The sequence below is a fragment of the Magnolia sinica genome, chromosome 7 (genome assembly GCF_029962835.1).
Source record: "Magnolia sinica isolate HGM2019 chromosome 7, MsV1, whole genome shotgun sequence".
NCBI classification, from domain to species: Eukaryota; Viridiplantae; Streptophyta; class Magnoliopsida; order Magnoliales; family Magnoliaceae; genus Magnolia; species Magnolia sinica.
This window is the reverse complement of record NC_080579.1, coordinates 76014343-76028835: the sequence shown is the minus strand read 5'-3', so window position 1 is coordinate 76028835 and position 14493 is coordinate 76014343. Positions and strand designations below refer to the sequence as shown.

General features: G+C 39.9%; 1 protein-coding gene across 1 annotated transcript in view; it reads left to right on the top strand.

Annotated features, from left to right (window-relative positions):
- LOC131251463 (probable fructokinase-6, chloroplastic) overlaps nt 1-11016 on the top strand; it is a 39653-nt gene extending 28637 nt beyond the window's left edge. Inside the window, exons 3-7 of the mRNA XM_058252176.1 lie at nt 360-572; nt 708-905; nt 1084-1221; nt 10047-10163; nt 10287-11016. Coding sequence (XP_058108159.1) covers nt 360-572; nt 708-905; nt 1084-1221; nt 10047-10163; nt 10287-10421 — 801 coding nt within the window. The 3' untranslated portion in view covers nt 10422-11016. The remainder of the gene's footprint in view (nt 1-359; nt 573-707; nt 906-1083; nt 1222-10046; nt 10164-10286) is intronic.
- Nucleotides 11017-14493: the final 3477 nt, after the last annotated feature.

Sequence of the window (14493 nt, the reverse complement as noted above, 5' to 3'; positions counted from 1 at the left end):
GTTGAGAATCTTCAAATTGGTATCAGTGCCTAGTCTTTATCTTTTGCAATGTTTATAGTTGCATTATTATCGCTGATGGTCATACAAATTCAATATGATTCAGTTCAGTCACTTTGTTGTTTGAATAGTTCTAACGTTGAAGCCATGGAGCTGTAATCGCCTATGATCTATGAATTTGCATAGAATTCGACTATACTTTCTTACTTTCATTTCTTGTTGAAGTTAACTCAGCAATTGTAGTCTCTGTAATAAAGAGTTCGATTCAGCTCAGATTACTGCATTCTATTTTGACTACCAGTGCATGTGTTCCTGATACATCTTATGCCTGTATCTTGCATTATGTTTAATTGCAAAAACAGGTTGGTGAAGATGAGTTTGGGTATATGCTTGCTGATATTTTAAAGGAAAATAATGTAAATAATAAGGGAATGCGTTTTGACCCTGGTGCTAGGACTGCTCTAGCATTTGTCACTTTGAAGAGTGATGGTGAACGTGAATTCATGTTTTACCGTAATCCAAGTGCTGATATGCTGCTTGAAGAATCTGAACTTGATTTTGATCTCATTAAGAAGGTATGTGAAGCTTTTATGGTGGTGGTAATAAAATATACACTCTCTAGCGCCAGAGTATTTTTTTACTTTTCTGAATTTGGTGGTATTCTCTTTAATTTAGCGATTCATTATGCTTTATTATAAATCCTTTGACAGGCAAAAGTTTTCCATTACGGTTCTATAAGTCTGATTACGGAACCATGCAAGTCAGCCCATATCGCTGCAGTGAAAGCTGCAAAGGATGCTGGCGTGCTTCTGTCTTATGATCCTAATTTGAGACTTCCACTTTGGCCATCACCAGAAAGTGCAAGAGAAGGAATACTGAGCATATGGGAGACTGCTGACGTTATTAAGGTATAGATCTTCTTAAAAATGTGTTTTGTAGAATCATGATTTCTTTCCTTTTGTCCCGTTCCGTTGTAGAAGGCAGTGTTACAATGATCTACAGTTCTTCTTCTTTTCTGAAAGGTCAATGATCTACAATTACAGGCAAATGAATATTTTCTTGATTTTGTTCCAACTTTTGAAATAGATAAGCGAAGAAGAAGTGTGCTTTTTGACTAAAGGTGAAGACCCATATGATGATGCTGTTGTTCGCAAGCTATTCCATCCAAATCTCAAGTTGCTGCTTGTGACTGAGGGCCCAGATGGTTGCAGGTATTACTCTAAGGTAAGCCTCCCGTAATTGATCTTTCTTGAATTCTGTTTATGCTTTTCTTTCTAGATCTTGTACCAATTCAATGCATAGGAATTATAGGGACTTGAGCTTCAGCAAATGTACAGTTTTATGTGGCTCTCAAATCCATATAAGGGACCCAAGTTCTGGAAATTCAGACTGTTGAACTGATGGCTGCTCAGTGGGTGGGGGTGCCCCAAAGTTCTTATATATTGGAGATCTGAAACCATTAATGTTTGGTCTTCTTTCTGACAAATGCGAACTATGCAGTATTTTTGTTTTTTTCCCCTGAACATTCTATTTGCAGGCCACCAACTGAAATCTATCAATCTGTGATATTTTTTGGGCCTCCCTCATTGAAGGTGGCATCCATCAATTCAAGGTCTGGACAATCGGAACAGGGGCCACATGTCTACAGATTTGAGAGCTTCAGGGAACTGTAGATTTGCTTTGCCTGAGGACCCTATAGTTCCACCTGTGTAACTGTGTTAGACAAGTTTTCCAAACAGATCCACGCAAACCAAGTGAATGACGTAAGAGCTAGTGTTTTAACTGATTATTTGTTAATTCTTTGAATTTGCTAACTGATGTCGGATATGACCAGTGTTTGTAGTATTGGTATCATTACATGTATCGCTGGCTGGGGATACAGAAACATGTATTATCGATATCACCAATATTATCAGTGATACTTGGATGAATCACTGACTGAGGGAAATATTGGGGAAACACCAGGAAATGGTGGAATTTCTCAATGAAACTTCAAGAGATGCTAAAATACATATATTTGTATATTTAGGAATCAAATAATTGCTCTTTAATGGGGTTTAAAAGCATGTAATGCTGACTTAGGGAAAAATTAGAGAAACATCAGGAAAATGGTGGATTTTTTCAATGATATTTTAGAAGATGCTAAAATACACATTTGCATATTTAAGAATAAAATAATAGAAAAAGACGCATATTTGCAAATTTAGGAATCAAATAATAAGTTTCCCTTTAATGGGGCCTAAAAGCATGTATCGTCAACTTAGGGAAACATGGAAAAATGGTGGATCCATCCATCCATCCATGCACGTTGGCACACGCACACACACGCACGCGCGCGCATGCGCACATAGAGACACATACATCCACCCATCCATCCATCCAATGGACCATCCATACATACATTCATACATACATCCATGCATGCATACATATACACATACAAACATGTATTTCATCATACAACCATGCACCCATAAAAAAAGTTTTAAAATGATTTTTTTTAATAAACAGATTTTTCATGATATCAATACATTGCAATATATTGGCGATATTATCGAAAATCACCGATACATTGGCGATACAAGCGACACCTGGAATCTATACAATTGAAAATATTGACGATACCTTGGTGATCTTGATGCATTGGCAATACTCTACACGATATATTGCGATACCTGGAATTTCTGTGTCTACTCTACGATATATTGCCGATACCTAGAATTTCTATGTGTGTACTCTACGATATATCACCGATACCTGGAATTTCTATGTGTGTACTTATCAACTTGTAAAAAGATCACACAGAGAAATGACCTGAACTATGAGCTCTCTACACCGTTGAGTCTCCATCATGAGGCAAAGGGACCGTGTTCTTCATATGACCCATCGGAGCAAACAACTCCAATATCTATTCTTCTACCATATCCCCACAGCAAGGAGTCCAAAACAAACTGACCACCACAAATCGAAAAGCAATCTCGCACAAGAACAAGCCTATTTGAGGTGATACGAGCCTAGCTAGGGAAATCTTCATGCAATGCCCGATCCCCATGCCAAACATCCACCCAAAAGCGGATGTGACTACCATCCCACAAAGAAAGGAAATCCCTCTACTGCGGCTATACTAGACCGATGAAATCACCTTCCATAAGATATAAGTGCGATAAAGAGAAGATCTTTTTGTTCCCAACCTGTCCTGAACACCATATTTGCTAGTGACGACCTCCCTCCAAAACCTTGCATCTTCAGTTCTGAATCTCCATAGTCATTTGCTGAGTTGCGCCATATTCATCCTTGAGCCTGGATATAGCAACTAGCTAATAACAATTTCAGCAACCTGATGGTTCTCTTAGCCAATCTCTGCCTATAAGGTTTGTTGAAGCTTGACAACGTGCCACCAGGATCTTCATACTCTGTGGGTCCAGCTCGCATGCATGACATAAGTTTAAACTGGGACCATGGCATCTTTTCAATGGTCCTTTCCATACACTAGTACCATGGAATTGCATCACCAATTAGATGCGTTGAGGGCAGTGTCACCATCTGACCATCATGAATCATATTAAATATTTTCTAGGAATTTAATCCTGACAGTGCGAGTTTGAATCCATGTGCCTCTTGATAGGCTTCCTTTGCCGTTAAGATCTTCCTTGGTAGTTGGGATAATGTGTGGTCGATTGTTCATCCTGGAGTTGTGGACTTGATATCTCGGGCCGTTTTGATAACACGTTCAAGACATCCTTCAAGCTTCAACGACTCCAAGATTTGAGGCAAGTTTACTCGTGGCAGCCAACCCACTTTCCCGCTCTTTATCCCAACCTCCATCTTTGCCCTCATCCATGTTACCATGTGATAGCGGACAACCGACCAGTGCACAATAAGCTCCAGCTCGCTCTCCCAGGTAAACCCAGGTGAGACCTCCCTGTGGGCAATCCTGCATTGCACGGGTCCCTGAATCACATGGTCCCACAACGGGCCTCACCCCATGGCCATTTTGCATCTCATAGACCGCACCTCGTGGACCACCCCACCCTAACTTGGAGATACAGTGTATCCTTGGAGTCCACACCAAGATGCCCCAGCATCATCCACCCATGCTGGTGAGGAGACTCGATCCCTGGGCTTCCGCTCTGATACCATTCTGATAGCGAATAACCGACCAGTGCATCAAAAGTTCTAAGAGTTGTTGAGGATTGACCGGATTATTCCTATATGCAGGCTCTCCTAGGTAAACCTAGGCGAGACCTTCCTGTGGGCAACCCCCACATCGCATGGGTCCCTGAATCACATGGTCCCACAGTTGGTCCCACCCTGTGGCCATTCTACATCTCATAGACCCCACCTTGTGGGCCACCCCACCCCACCCCAATGTGGAGATAGGGTGTATACTTGGAGTCCGCACCAGGATGCCCCTGCATCACCATCAGGGTGTCCCAAAACGGTTACGTATCGGCCGTAACGGCCGATACGTAACGGTAACGGTGGTACCCGTTACGCGATACGGGGCCGTATTGGCCGAGTCTCGTTTTTGTACACGTAACAGCCGTTACTGACCCGTAACTGCTGTTACGGCCTTTAAAAAATAGGAAAAAAAAAAAAAACAAATACTTACCTTTTTTTTTTCTTTTCTTCTTCTTCCTCTTCTTCTTTTTCTTCTCGGGAAGCTGAGGCCGCGGCTGTGGCTACAACCGCGGTGGCTTGTTGCTGCTGCTGCTGCTTCTTCTCTCTCTCTCTCTCTCTCTCTCTCTCTTTTTCTTTTTTTTTTCTCTTCTTTCCCTCTTTTTTCTTTTCGGTTTCCCTCTCCCTTTTTTTTTTTTTTCTTTCGGAGGTGTACCGCGCACCAGCTGGAGGTACGTGTCATGTTAAGACGAGCGCTGACAGTCCTCGAGCTCCGAGTTGTACGAACGGTTCAAAGGAGATCAAAGTTACGTGGGCTCCACAGTGATGTATTTATTATATCTACACCGTTCATCTATTTTTAAATATCATTTTAGAGCATTAGCCAAAAAATGAATCTTATCCAAAGATCTTCTGGAACCCACCAAAAATAGCAGCGAGATGATGATTTTCACCGTTAAAAAATTCGTAGGCCCTCCATAACGTTTATTTTCCATCCAATTTGTTCAAAAGGTCAAAAAGACCTGAATGAAGAGGAAAAACAAATTTCATATTGATCCAAAAGTTCTGTGATCCCAAAAAGGGTTTCAATGGTAGACGTTCAATCCCCCACTACTTTTTGCAGTGTGGTCCACTTAATAATTAGATCTGTATTATTTTTCGTGTCAAGCCTTGAGACGAGCTCGTTAAAGGAATGGACGGTTTAGGTATAACACATACCTCATGATCAGACCCGCAAGACTTGCTTGCATCAAATGAATGGACTGGTACACGTTACGCAGCAAGCTGCACAATTTAATAAAATGTACATGTGCCACATGGGCCCCACCATGCTGTATATATTTTATCCATGCCGTCCATCCATTTTGCCACATCATTTTAGGTTATGATTCAAAAAATTAGTAAGATCAAAATCTCAGGTGGACCACAACATAGGAAACAGTGGTTATAGAATGCTCACCATTAAAAATTTCTTAGGGTCCACTATAATGTTTATTTTCCATCTAACCTATTAATAGGGTCACACTAACATGGATGAAGGGAAAACACACATGTCAGCTTGATCTAAAACTTTTGTAGCCCCGATAAATTTTTAATGATAGTTGTTTAATTATTATTGTTTCTTATGGTGCGGTCCACCTGACCTTTGGATCTGCCTCATTTTTGGGCTCATGTCCTAAAATTATTTGGCAAAATGAATGGATGGTGTGGATATAACACATTCATCACGAGTGGGGTCCAAAAAACTTTGACACTCGTGTGCTACACTTCACAATCTGAGTCCTACCTAATTCGGGCCCTTAAAAAATTGTACATGATACATGTATTAACTTAAAATTTACAAATTAAATTATGGACTGTAATTGCAAACTCAAAATGCCAAAATCAAATTGTTTGAATAGTTTTAATTGTTAATTTGTGGACGCTTATTTTTTAAATTAGGGCCTTTTGATTTTTTTTTTTCATGATTCACTATCTAATAAATGTTCACCAATTCACAAGTGGGATAATGGCAATAAATTGCATGAATTTGAGGCTGATTTGGGGCATGGATTGGTCCTCCAAGTCAGCCCCAAATTGGCAACGCGATCTACCTGAATTTAATTTCATTTTAAAAAAAAACTATAGGGAGAAATGATATCAAATTGTTAAGTATATAAATTAGATATTTAGAAAATTAAATATATGAATTTTGTAGTCAAATTCAGGTTATCTGGTTCATAAATTCATCAGACAGTCCGATACAACTTCTCACCAAAGAGTGGACCGTTACACCACCATAAACATGTTCCAATTTATAAATGAATGCATATTTGGAATGCTTAGAATATTCCGGATTTAATCCATATTTTTTCATATTTTTTTTGCCAAATTTTTTTTTTTTGGTGCCGTTATGGGCCGTTATGTCCCCGTATCGCCGTTACGCCCCCGTATCCGTATCGGTTTCGGAGGGCACCATTACGCCAACCAATACCGATACAGGACACCTTGATCACCATGTATAAAGGAGGCTAGCCTTGTTCTACTACAAAAAACCAATTGATACAACCCTTGCTGTGTTGAAGGTGAGTGATCATGTTGGAGGGGATCAACCTCCTAAAACTTCCAGAATTCTCATCCATGCAAAGAAAATCATACAACATTTACATGGCATAAGACTCATCACCACTCTAGCCACTCAAACACCACACGTCACAGTCAAATCCATCCTAATAACATGCTCACTCTTAGCAAAATGTGTCAGAATTGGACTCCACATGACCATAAAAACTTGTATATACAAATGCGATTTTGTAGAGAAGCAGAAATAAGATGAATGAGAAAAATATAGGACAAAGGATTAAAGCAATAATAATGATTAGTCACCTCTCCAGGTAGGAAAATCTATTTATGTTATACAGATGCACAAAAAGGTACAAGAATGTTGTTAGATAAAGGAAGTAGCCTAAAGGATAAGAAGAAGACAGTTTTCTTCACATAACGATAAACCACCTCTATTAACAATAATGACAAAGGTCATAACTGAATCAAGGAAACCCTTGGGCAGGAAAGGGTTTTGTGTTGCATGGAGATGAGAATTATTAAGGATTTTATCTTGCATGAAGATGCAAGTGTTGAAATCTGGCAACCAGTATGGAGGTTTCATGCTCATACAACCTCAAAATAGGATTCATAGATTTGACAGGTATATTTTTATTTAATTTAAAATGTCTTCATAATTAAACATAAAATAAGGACCCTTTCAGTAGAGCATGGTATAATTCCTGGTTAACAAATTTGCCTTTTCCAATAAGTTATGATGTGATACTTGGGTCATTTCCTATCAACAGTTGTGCCAAAATGATCAAGGTGACATGGGCTATCTGTACCATATCTAGGTAAACACATGCTATCCTTTGTTATATAAGGACTATTGCGTATTTCCACTACTTCTTTAAAAAACTTGATATTGCGGGTACCAAACAGCATGCCGGATTCTGTAACACTTTGCTTTAAAATGAGTATTATTAGTCTTAGTGATTTTAAATAAATAATGTAACTAATAAATCTATGCTATATATAACATGAGCAGCTTTTGGACATTTTTGCACCCGCAATTAGTTTCCCAAAGGCAGAGTTTTTGGATATTCAACGCATATGGGAGACATTTGTAATGAAGGATGGGTATCACAGGAACTAAAGATTGTGGCTGTTGTTGGTCAAACAGTGCAGATTTCACCTGCAAAAAGAAAGCAATGGGCTTGGATTTCTAATGCAGGGGCATTTTCACACCGGGCTCGAGTGGGGTTGCCTGTGGGATGCAGGGGCACACTCGGGGTGGGCGGCTCGTGTGAGGCGGGTGGCTCATGAGAGGCGGGCCCCACCCGTGTGAGGCGGGTGGCTCGTGTGAGGCGGTACCCATGCGATTTGGGGTCCGTGAGAGGGGGTTTGACCGAGGTCCTAACCCATGCGATGTGGGGCCTAGGCTATGAGATAAAAGGATTAATTCGCCACGCTCTATCAGTTTGAGCTTTTAGAGGAAGTAGTTAATTGTCCTGCATCAAATTGGTATCGGAGCGGAAAGTCTCGTGTTCGAGACTCCTCACCAAGGGTGATTAATGTAGGGGCATTTTCACACTGGGCATGAGTGGGTTTACCTGTGGGATATAGGGGCACACTCGGGGTGGGCGACCCGTGTAGACAGGTGGCTCGTGTGAGGTGGTACCCATGTGATTTGGGGCCCACGAGGGGGGTTCGACCGAGGTCCTAACCCATGCGATGTAAGGCTTGGGCTATGAAATAAAAGGGATTAATTCGTCACACTCTATTAGTTCGAGCTTTTAGAGCAAGTGGTTAATTGTCCTGCATCAATTTCTCCCCAAAAAGCCCTCACTCTAGAGGGTTTTGCTATGGTGTGGAGGCCGTGGCAACTCACCAAAGTACGATATGGTGAATGGTTTACACCCCTAGGTTGCATCCTTAGATTGATTTGAACCGTTCATGTTCTCAATAGCACCATATAGAAGCTATAATCTTATAATCATGCTTCCTCGATTATCCTAACCTTTGAATCTTGTATTTGAATTCAACAAATGTTTCTTCATACACAATCACCCATTCAACAGATCTTTCTTACCATGGCCTGGGTAGCATAGAATCCAGAACATGAATGGTTCAAATCATCATTTAAAATCCAATACAGTGTGAAAACCAACCAATGTAACATAGTATAGTATGGGGCCGCCGGACCCTAGCAAAACCTCTTGCAAAATCTCTATTTGCAGGTTTTGCTCCCTTCCTTCTCCACACATGCATATTGCACGATCCACTCCTAATAAATAAATTAAGGAAGAAAACTATAAACATGTTTTAAAAATTTAAAGCTTTTGGTGGTTAAAAATAAATAAAAATAAAATTTTAACTTTCAAACTTTTACTAAAATTGTGATACAAAAGCAACAATAGAATTAATAATTTATCTTTTGCATAAGTGACTTCTTATTTTGAGAGTTATTTGTAAACAGAAAAGTTGTTTTATGTTTTAAATTAGAAGCTAAGATTTGTTGTCTTTCTTAGCACAGAATTATTTAGTGTCTGGTTAGCGTGGTTTAAAGTATCGCATAGTGGGCAATATGTACTGGTATCATCCATAAACGACAACGTTGCATTGGCCCTGTATTGGCCCAAAACAGCCCGAACAGGGTGATATGACCATGTGTCCTTGGGGAACGCTATGACATGCCAAAAATTGATCTTGAAACCATGCTGGTGAGAGGATTCTGTATTCAGCCGTCTAAACGGCTGGATTCGTCTAGGAGAAGAACCCTAACGTATCCCATATGAATGTAGTGTCAGATTTTTCCAACACGTTACACTTCTGCTTAGAGAAACCCACGGAATGCCTTTTATTACTTCCCCTTGGTCTATAGAATGTTGACAGTTTTGATGCATGTAAAAATATTTATCCTTTTTGTGAGCTTTGAAGAAGATAATTTCAACTTGAGCTAGGATTTCTGAACATAAGTTGTTTCAGTCTTCTGTGTTTGTTCCCTCTCTCATCTGATGTGATGGCTGAGGCTATATGCTTCGTCCTAGGCACGAATGTGGATATTATGAGTGGGTGCTGTCTCAAGACACTGCTTATAAAGTAGATTACCTTGTCATTTCAACTGCACTCGTTTTATATGCTGAATATGTTATGAATTCTTCATGGAAAATTCACCAATGATCTATTATTTGGAAATTTTCTTTATTGAGGAACTTTCCAATTCTCTGTAGAATATCATAAGTTTGGTTCACATTATCCACAATCACCTGCTAATGCATTGCAGACAGAAGTAGGGAACTGGCGAACAGAATCCTTGAATGCCATTTGGAATCAGTTTATCAAGTCATTATAGACGTCTTCATTTCTATTTTTGGATGTGAAAAACCAGTCTTTACTTCTTACAGGATTTCAATGGGCGGGTCAGTGGATTAAAGGTAGAAGCAATCGATACGACTGGTGCTGGTGATGCTTTTGTTGCAGGAATACTATCACAATTAGCTACTGATTTTTCGTTGCTTCAGGTATTGCTTCTGGTTAAAAAAAAAAAACTTCTTTTTACTGTAAGAATTGTAAATACCCAACTTTAAAAACACTTATTATGCATTATCCATGTTTTCATCGGTCATTTATTTCATACCATTTAGGATGAAGATCGACTGAGAGAGGCTCTCAAGTTTGCAAATACATGTGGGGCATTGACTGTGATGGAGAGGGGAGCCATTCCTGCATTACCAACTAGAAAGGCTGTGCTTGATGCCGTGCTTCAGCTTGCTGCATAGAGCTCTCAGTGGCTAGACAGGTGGTGCTCGATAACTTGCTTCAACTTGCGGCATAGATCTGAAGACATAATCTCCCTTCACAAGGTAGTAGTTGAAATGTTCCTAATGTTTGATGATGCAAGCCAATGCAATTTGGGGATTGTAAGCATACAGAATGCAGGCCATCTCCATTGTTGATAATGCCCCATCTAAGGTTTATTTTGGGATTCTTAGATTTTGGCAGGATTACTATAGATAGATGTAGCAATAAGAATAAGATCGCTTGATGCTTCATATTTTGCTCCCAATTGTCATTTGATCCTAGATACGATCCTTGTCAGCCATCCGTTGCATGTAGTCATGAGTCAGCATGTGAATCATCATAGTTGTTAGTGGTAATGATGAGTCAACATATGTGAGCTACCATTTAAGATGTTGGAATGTAGCTAGATGTGGGTGTGAATTTGTATTTGCTGTTGATGAGATTGAATAAGCTATTTTTAGGCATGAGTTTTATTTGAATAATATTGTACGTGGAAGTGTTATTGTTGTAAAAGGAGTATGAATGATATAAATCTTTTCTAAAGGTGTTGTTTCACCTTTCTTGTTGTCATCATTTTGGGGTCTTAACATTTGGTATCAAAGCAATTGTTCTAAAATTTGGTGGGTCGACTCGAAATTGAAACAAGTCACTCTGAAACTTGCTGGCGAGCTTGACTCGGTTTAGACTTGTTGAGTCGGCTTGCATACTCAGTCGAGATTTGACAAGACTCAGCATGACTTGAACTAAGTCACTTGGTGAGTAATTCCCTTTTTAAAAAAAAAAAAAAAACATGTGCTGTTCATGGGATTTCAATTCCCAACTTCAAACAAGCAGAATCATGCTCCTACCAGCTACCCAAGCAAATTGCTTTGCAATCAACTTTTACTATTTTTACATTCCTATTATTTAATTATCTATATTAGTGAAATTTAATCCTACTTTAATATTTTGAACATCCAGTCAATTCGAATCTTCAAGTCAACCTGACCCAGCTGGATAACGAGTTGAGTTTTTGAGATATTAAACTATGATCAGATCCATGGCCAACGAACATGATTCAGACAGAAACGGAGTTGGATGGGGTTGCTGGAGAAATTGCAGAAGCATTGGAAGGCCATTGCAGAACGGCTTGCAGTGGTCAGGGAGAATCAACAACAGTTTATGTTGAGCATTGAGGCGAAAGTAGATCTGCTACTGAAGGAAAAGACTCCTATCAATAGTGTTGAACAACCTCACCCAGTGACTACCTTCTCGGGAAGGTTGGAGGCACATCAGCCTTGATTCTTGTAGCAAGCAATACAATTGCTGATTTTGGCCCCACAATTACACCGACCTATTGCAGAAAACAACAGAAATTACGAAGGACATGCAGGATGAGCATAGCGTTTGATAAGGACGAACCATTAGGTCATGCCGACCGATACAAGAGCTCAAGAAATAGCTGAACTAGCAACGGCCCATTTGGGAAGTGATGTGGTAGCAGGATACCAATGGGTGGTGCAGAATTTCGATGAGTTTTCAGTTCATGAAGGCATTTTGCCTTCAGTTTTGAAGATTAGAACAAGCCAGGTCTTCCAGCACTTCGACTAAATCACAGCAAATGGCACTGTACTTGCTATTAAGGAGAGGTCCAGGTACAACTCCGCAAACATGTCTCCCAAATGCATAAAGACGCTGCTCCTGAATGGAAGGGTACTACGCTGGCCAAGAAGTTTTCAAGCAGCTGTGGAGATGATGGACGCACGCAAAAGGGGATCTGTCGTTGTTGGCATTAATAGACTCAGCCATTTCCACTAGTCTTGTTCTCTTGGACTGAGTCATATGCATGAGTTAGTTAGATAGTGACTCAGCTTGAGATCTCACCAACTCAAGTTGACTCGACATTGAGTTGGCTCGCACGATGGTTGATGCAAATAAAGAGTACATATAAAGATAAAAGGGAGTAACAAAAGCAAAGTAGTAAGTTTTAAGTTAGGAAAGCAATTTGATGGTTAGGATTATCGCATCGGGGGAACTATGGAGCATGGTGGGTCCATATGAGGCCCATAAGTGCAACAATGTACAAAATCAGTTTTGAGTGCACATTGTGTTTTGCTGGCTAAAGTCATAGTCCAACATTGTACCAATGAAATGCAGCGTACAAATGACGGATTTGTTGCGTACAAATGATGGATGAAATCTTTTCATCCTATTTGCGTCGCAAAGATATCTTCCACGCCACGTATTAAAATCAAAACAACTAAGAGCCATACGCATGACAATGGTCTAGAAAAGAAAGACACCATGAGAGAGACAAGTAGCATGCGTGACCGCGTGCCCATCATAAAGATCCGCTGATGCCGAATCTCAAGCAATCCAGATAAACTCGACAAAGTCATCTCACACAATTAAGAGATGAGATGCAATGAGGAATCAAAGTTTAACTGAGGTACCGTTCACAGGCGTTCAATCAAAGTAAAGTCGACTCTAACATGCCCGGCACCATCTTTATGACTGAATACATGTGGTTTTGTATCCGATTAAATTAATTGCAACACAGTAATGTCTCGACGCATGTTTAATTAATTGCAACACAGTGATGTCTCAACATTAGAAGAGCATCCGGGTTTATTTGCCATACATATAAGCGGAAGATGGAAAAAGGGAAGTTGGCTGCGGGGTTCCTTGTGGTCAAATTCATATTTCAATAGAATCCGAGAGAGCCATTATCTTTCACGGCTCTGTTTGGGAAAACATTTTCTTGCTCCACGAGTACCCAATGATAATGGCTTTTAAAGGCCATTTCCAAATATGCAGTGTGTGTTTGGGTTGCAGTTACAAGGTGGAAGAAGTGGGGAATGCGGCCAACGAATGTACAAACGAATGGAGAGTTTGAATGAGGATAAGTCCACAGAAAAATTGCAGGTATGTTAGAGATTCAAAAGGATTATGGATCATTCATTTGGACCGTCTTAAAGATGGGTCTCACCTGATGAGAGCCCACGGAGCAAAAAATTCTCTGAAATGGAAATGTAGCATTTTACAAGATGGCCAACGCTAGAGGAGAGAACATTCAATCAATAAAAAGACTATACCAGCAGTTGGGTCACTTGTTTCAGACAAAAACTTTGGTAAGTTCAAAACAAAAGTAGTGTTTTAAACTCAGGCCATATTTCTAAACTTGCTTACTAGATTCAAATTTCAGCCATATCAACTCGATATCATGTGATTTTGACAGCTTCAAACTGAAAAATAAATTTCAAAGAATAGCTATTAGTCAGACATTGAAAATGTAGCTGAAGTGAAAATGTTGATATGGATAAGAGACGTGATAACATAAAATTAAAAATGAATGCGTCTGAGATTCAACTTAGAAGTAGCATCAATAGATACTAAGATGAAGAGAAAAAAAAACAAAGCTTGGATGGTTTAATCATGGTTTGATCAAGTGCAGCAAAGACCAAGAAATATTAGCTGAAGGCCCCATAAGGCTCTACAAGGACAAAGGGAAGGCCCAGAAAGTTGTAGGTGAGGAGGGTCTTGCCCTTGATAGAGTGAAATGACCCGTTGGAAAGAATAAGGCTTTAGAAGGCATCCTAAACTATCCAGGATTTTGGAATCCAAGATTCCAATTCAAAGTGGATTGAAAATCCTGAATTTGGTGTTGAAATCGAAATCCATGATGGTAACTCCACATGGGCACTCAAATCCATAACCTCAGACCTGATTGTTGAATCGAGAGGCACTCTACCACTTAGCCATGCTTAAGACCCATCCAAGATTTCAATTCCATAATTGGTGAAAATTCCAGAAAACTTCTCCTCCTCAATTACCAAGTCTGCAAAATCTTTAACTTCAATAATGATTTTTGTCATTCTAGTGGTGTAGGGTCCCACTATAAGCAATGGTGTTGCTGTACTCCTAACATGAGGAGTGCGTGTGACATCCATGCCTACCATCAAGTATCACCATTAGTGCACCATCCAGGATTGCGATTTAGACGGTCAGGATGGCATTTGGGTGCATAGTATGATTAGAGAGAGAGAGAAGAGAGAGAGAGAGAGAGAGAGA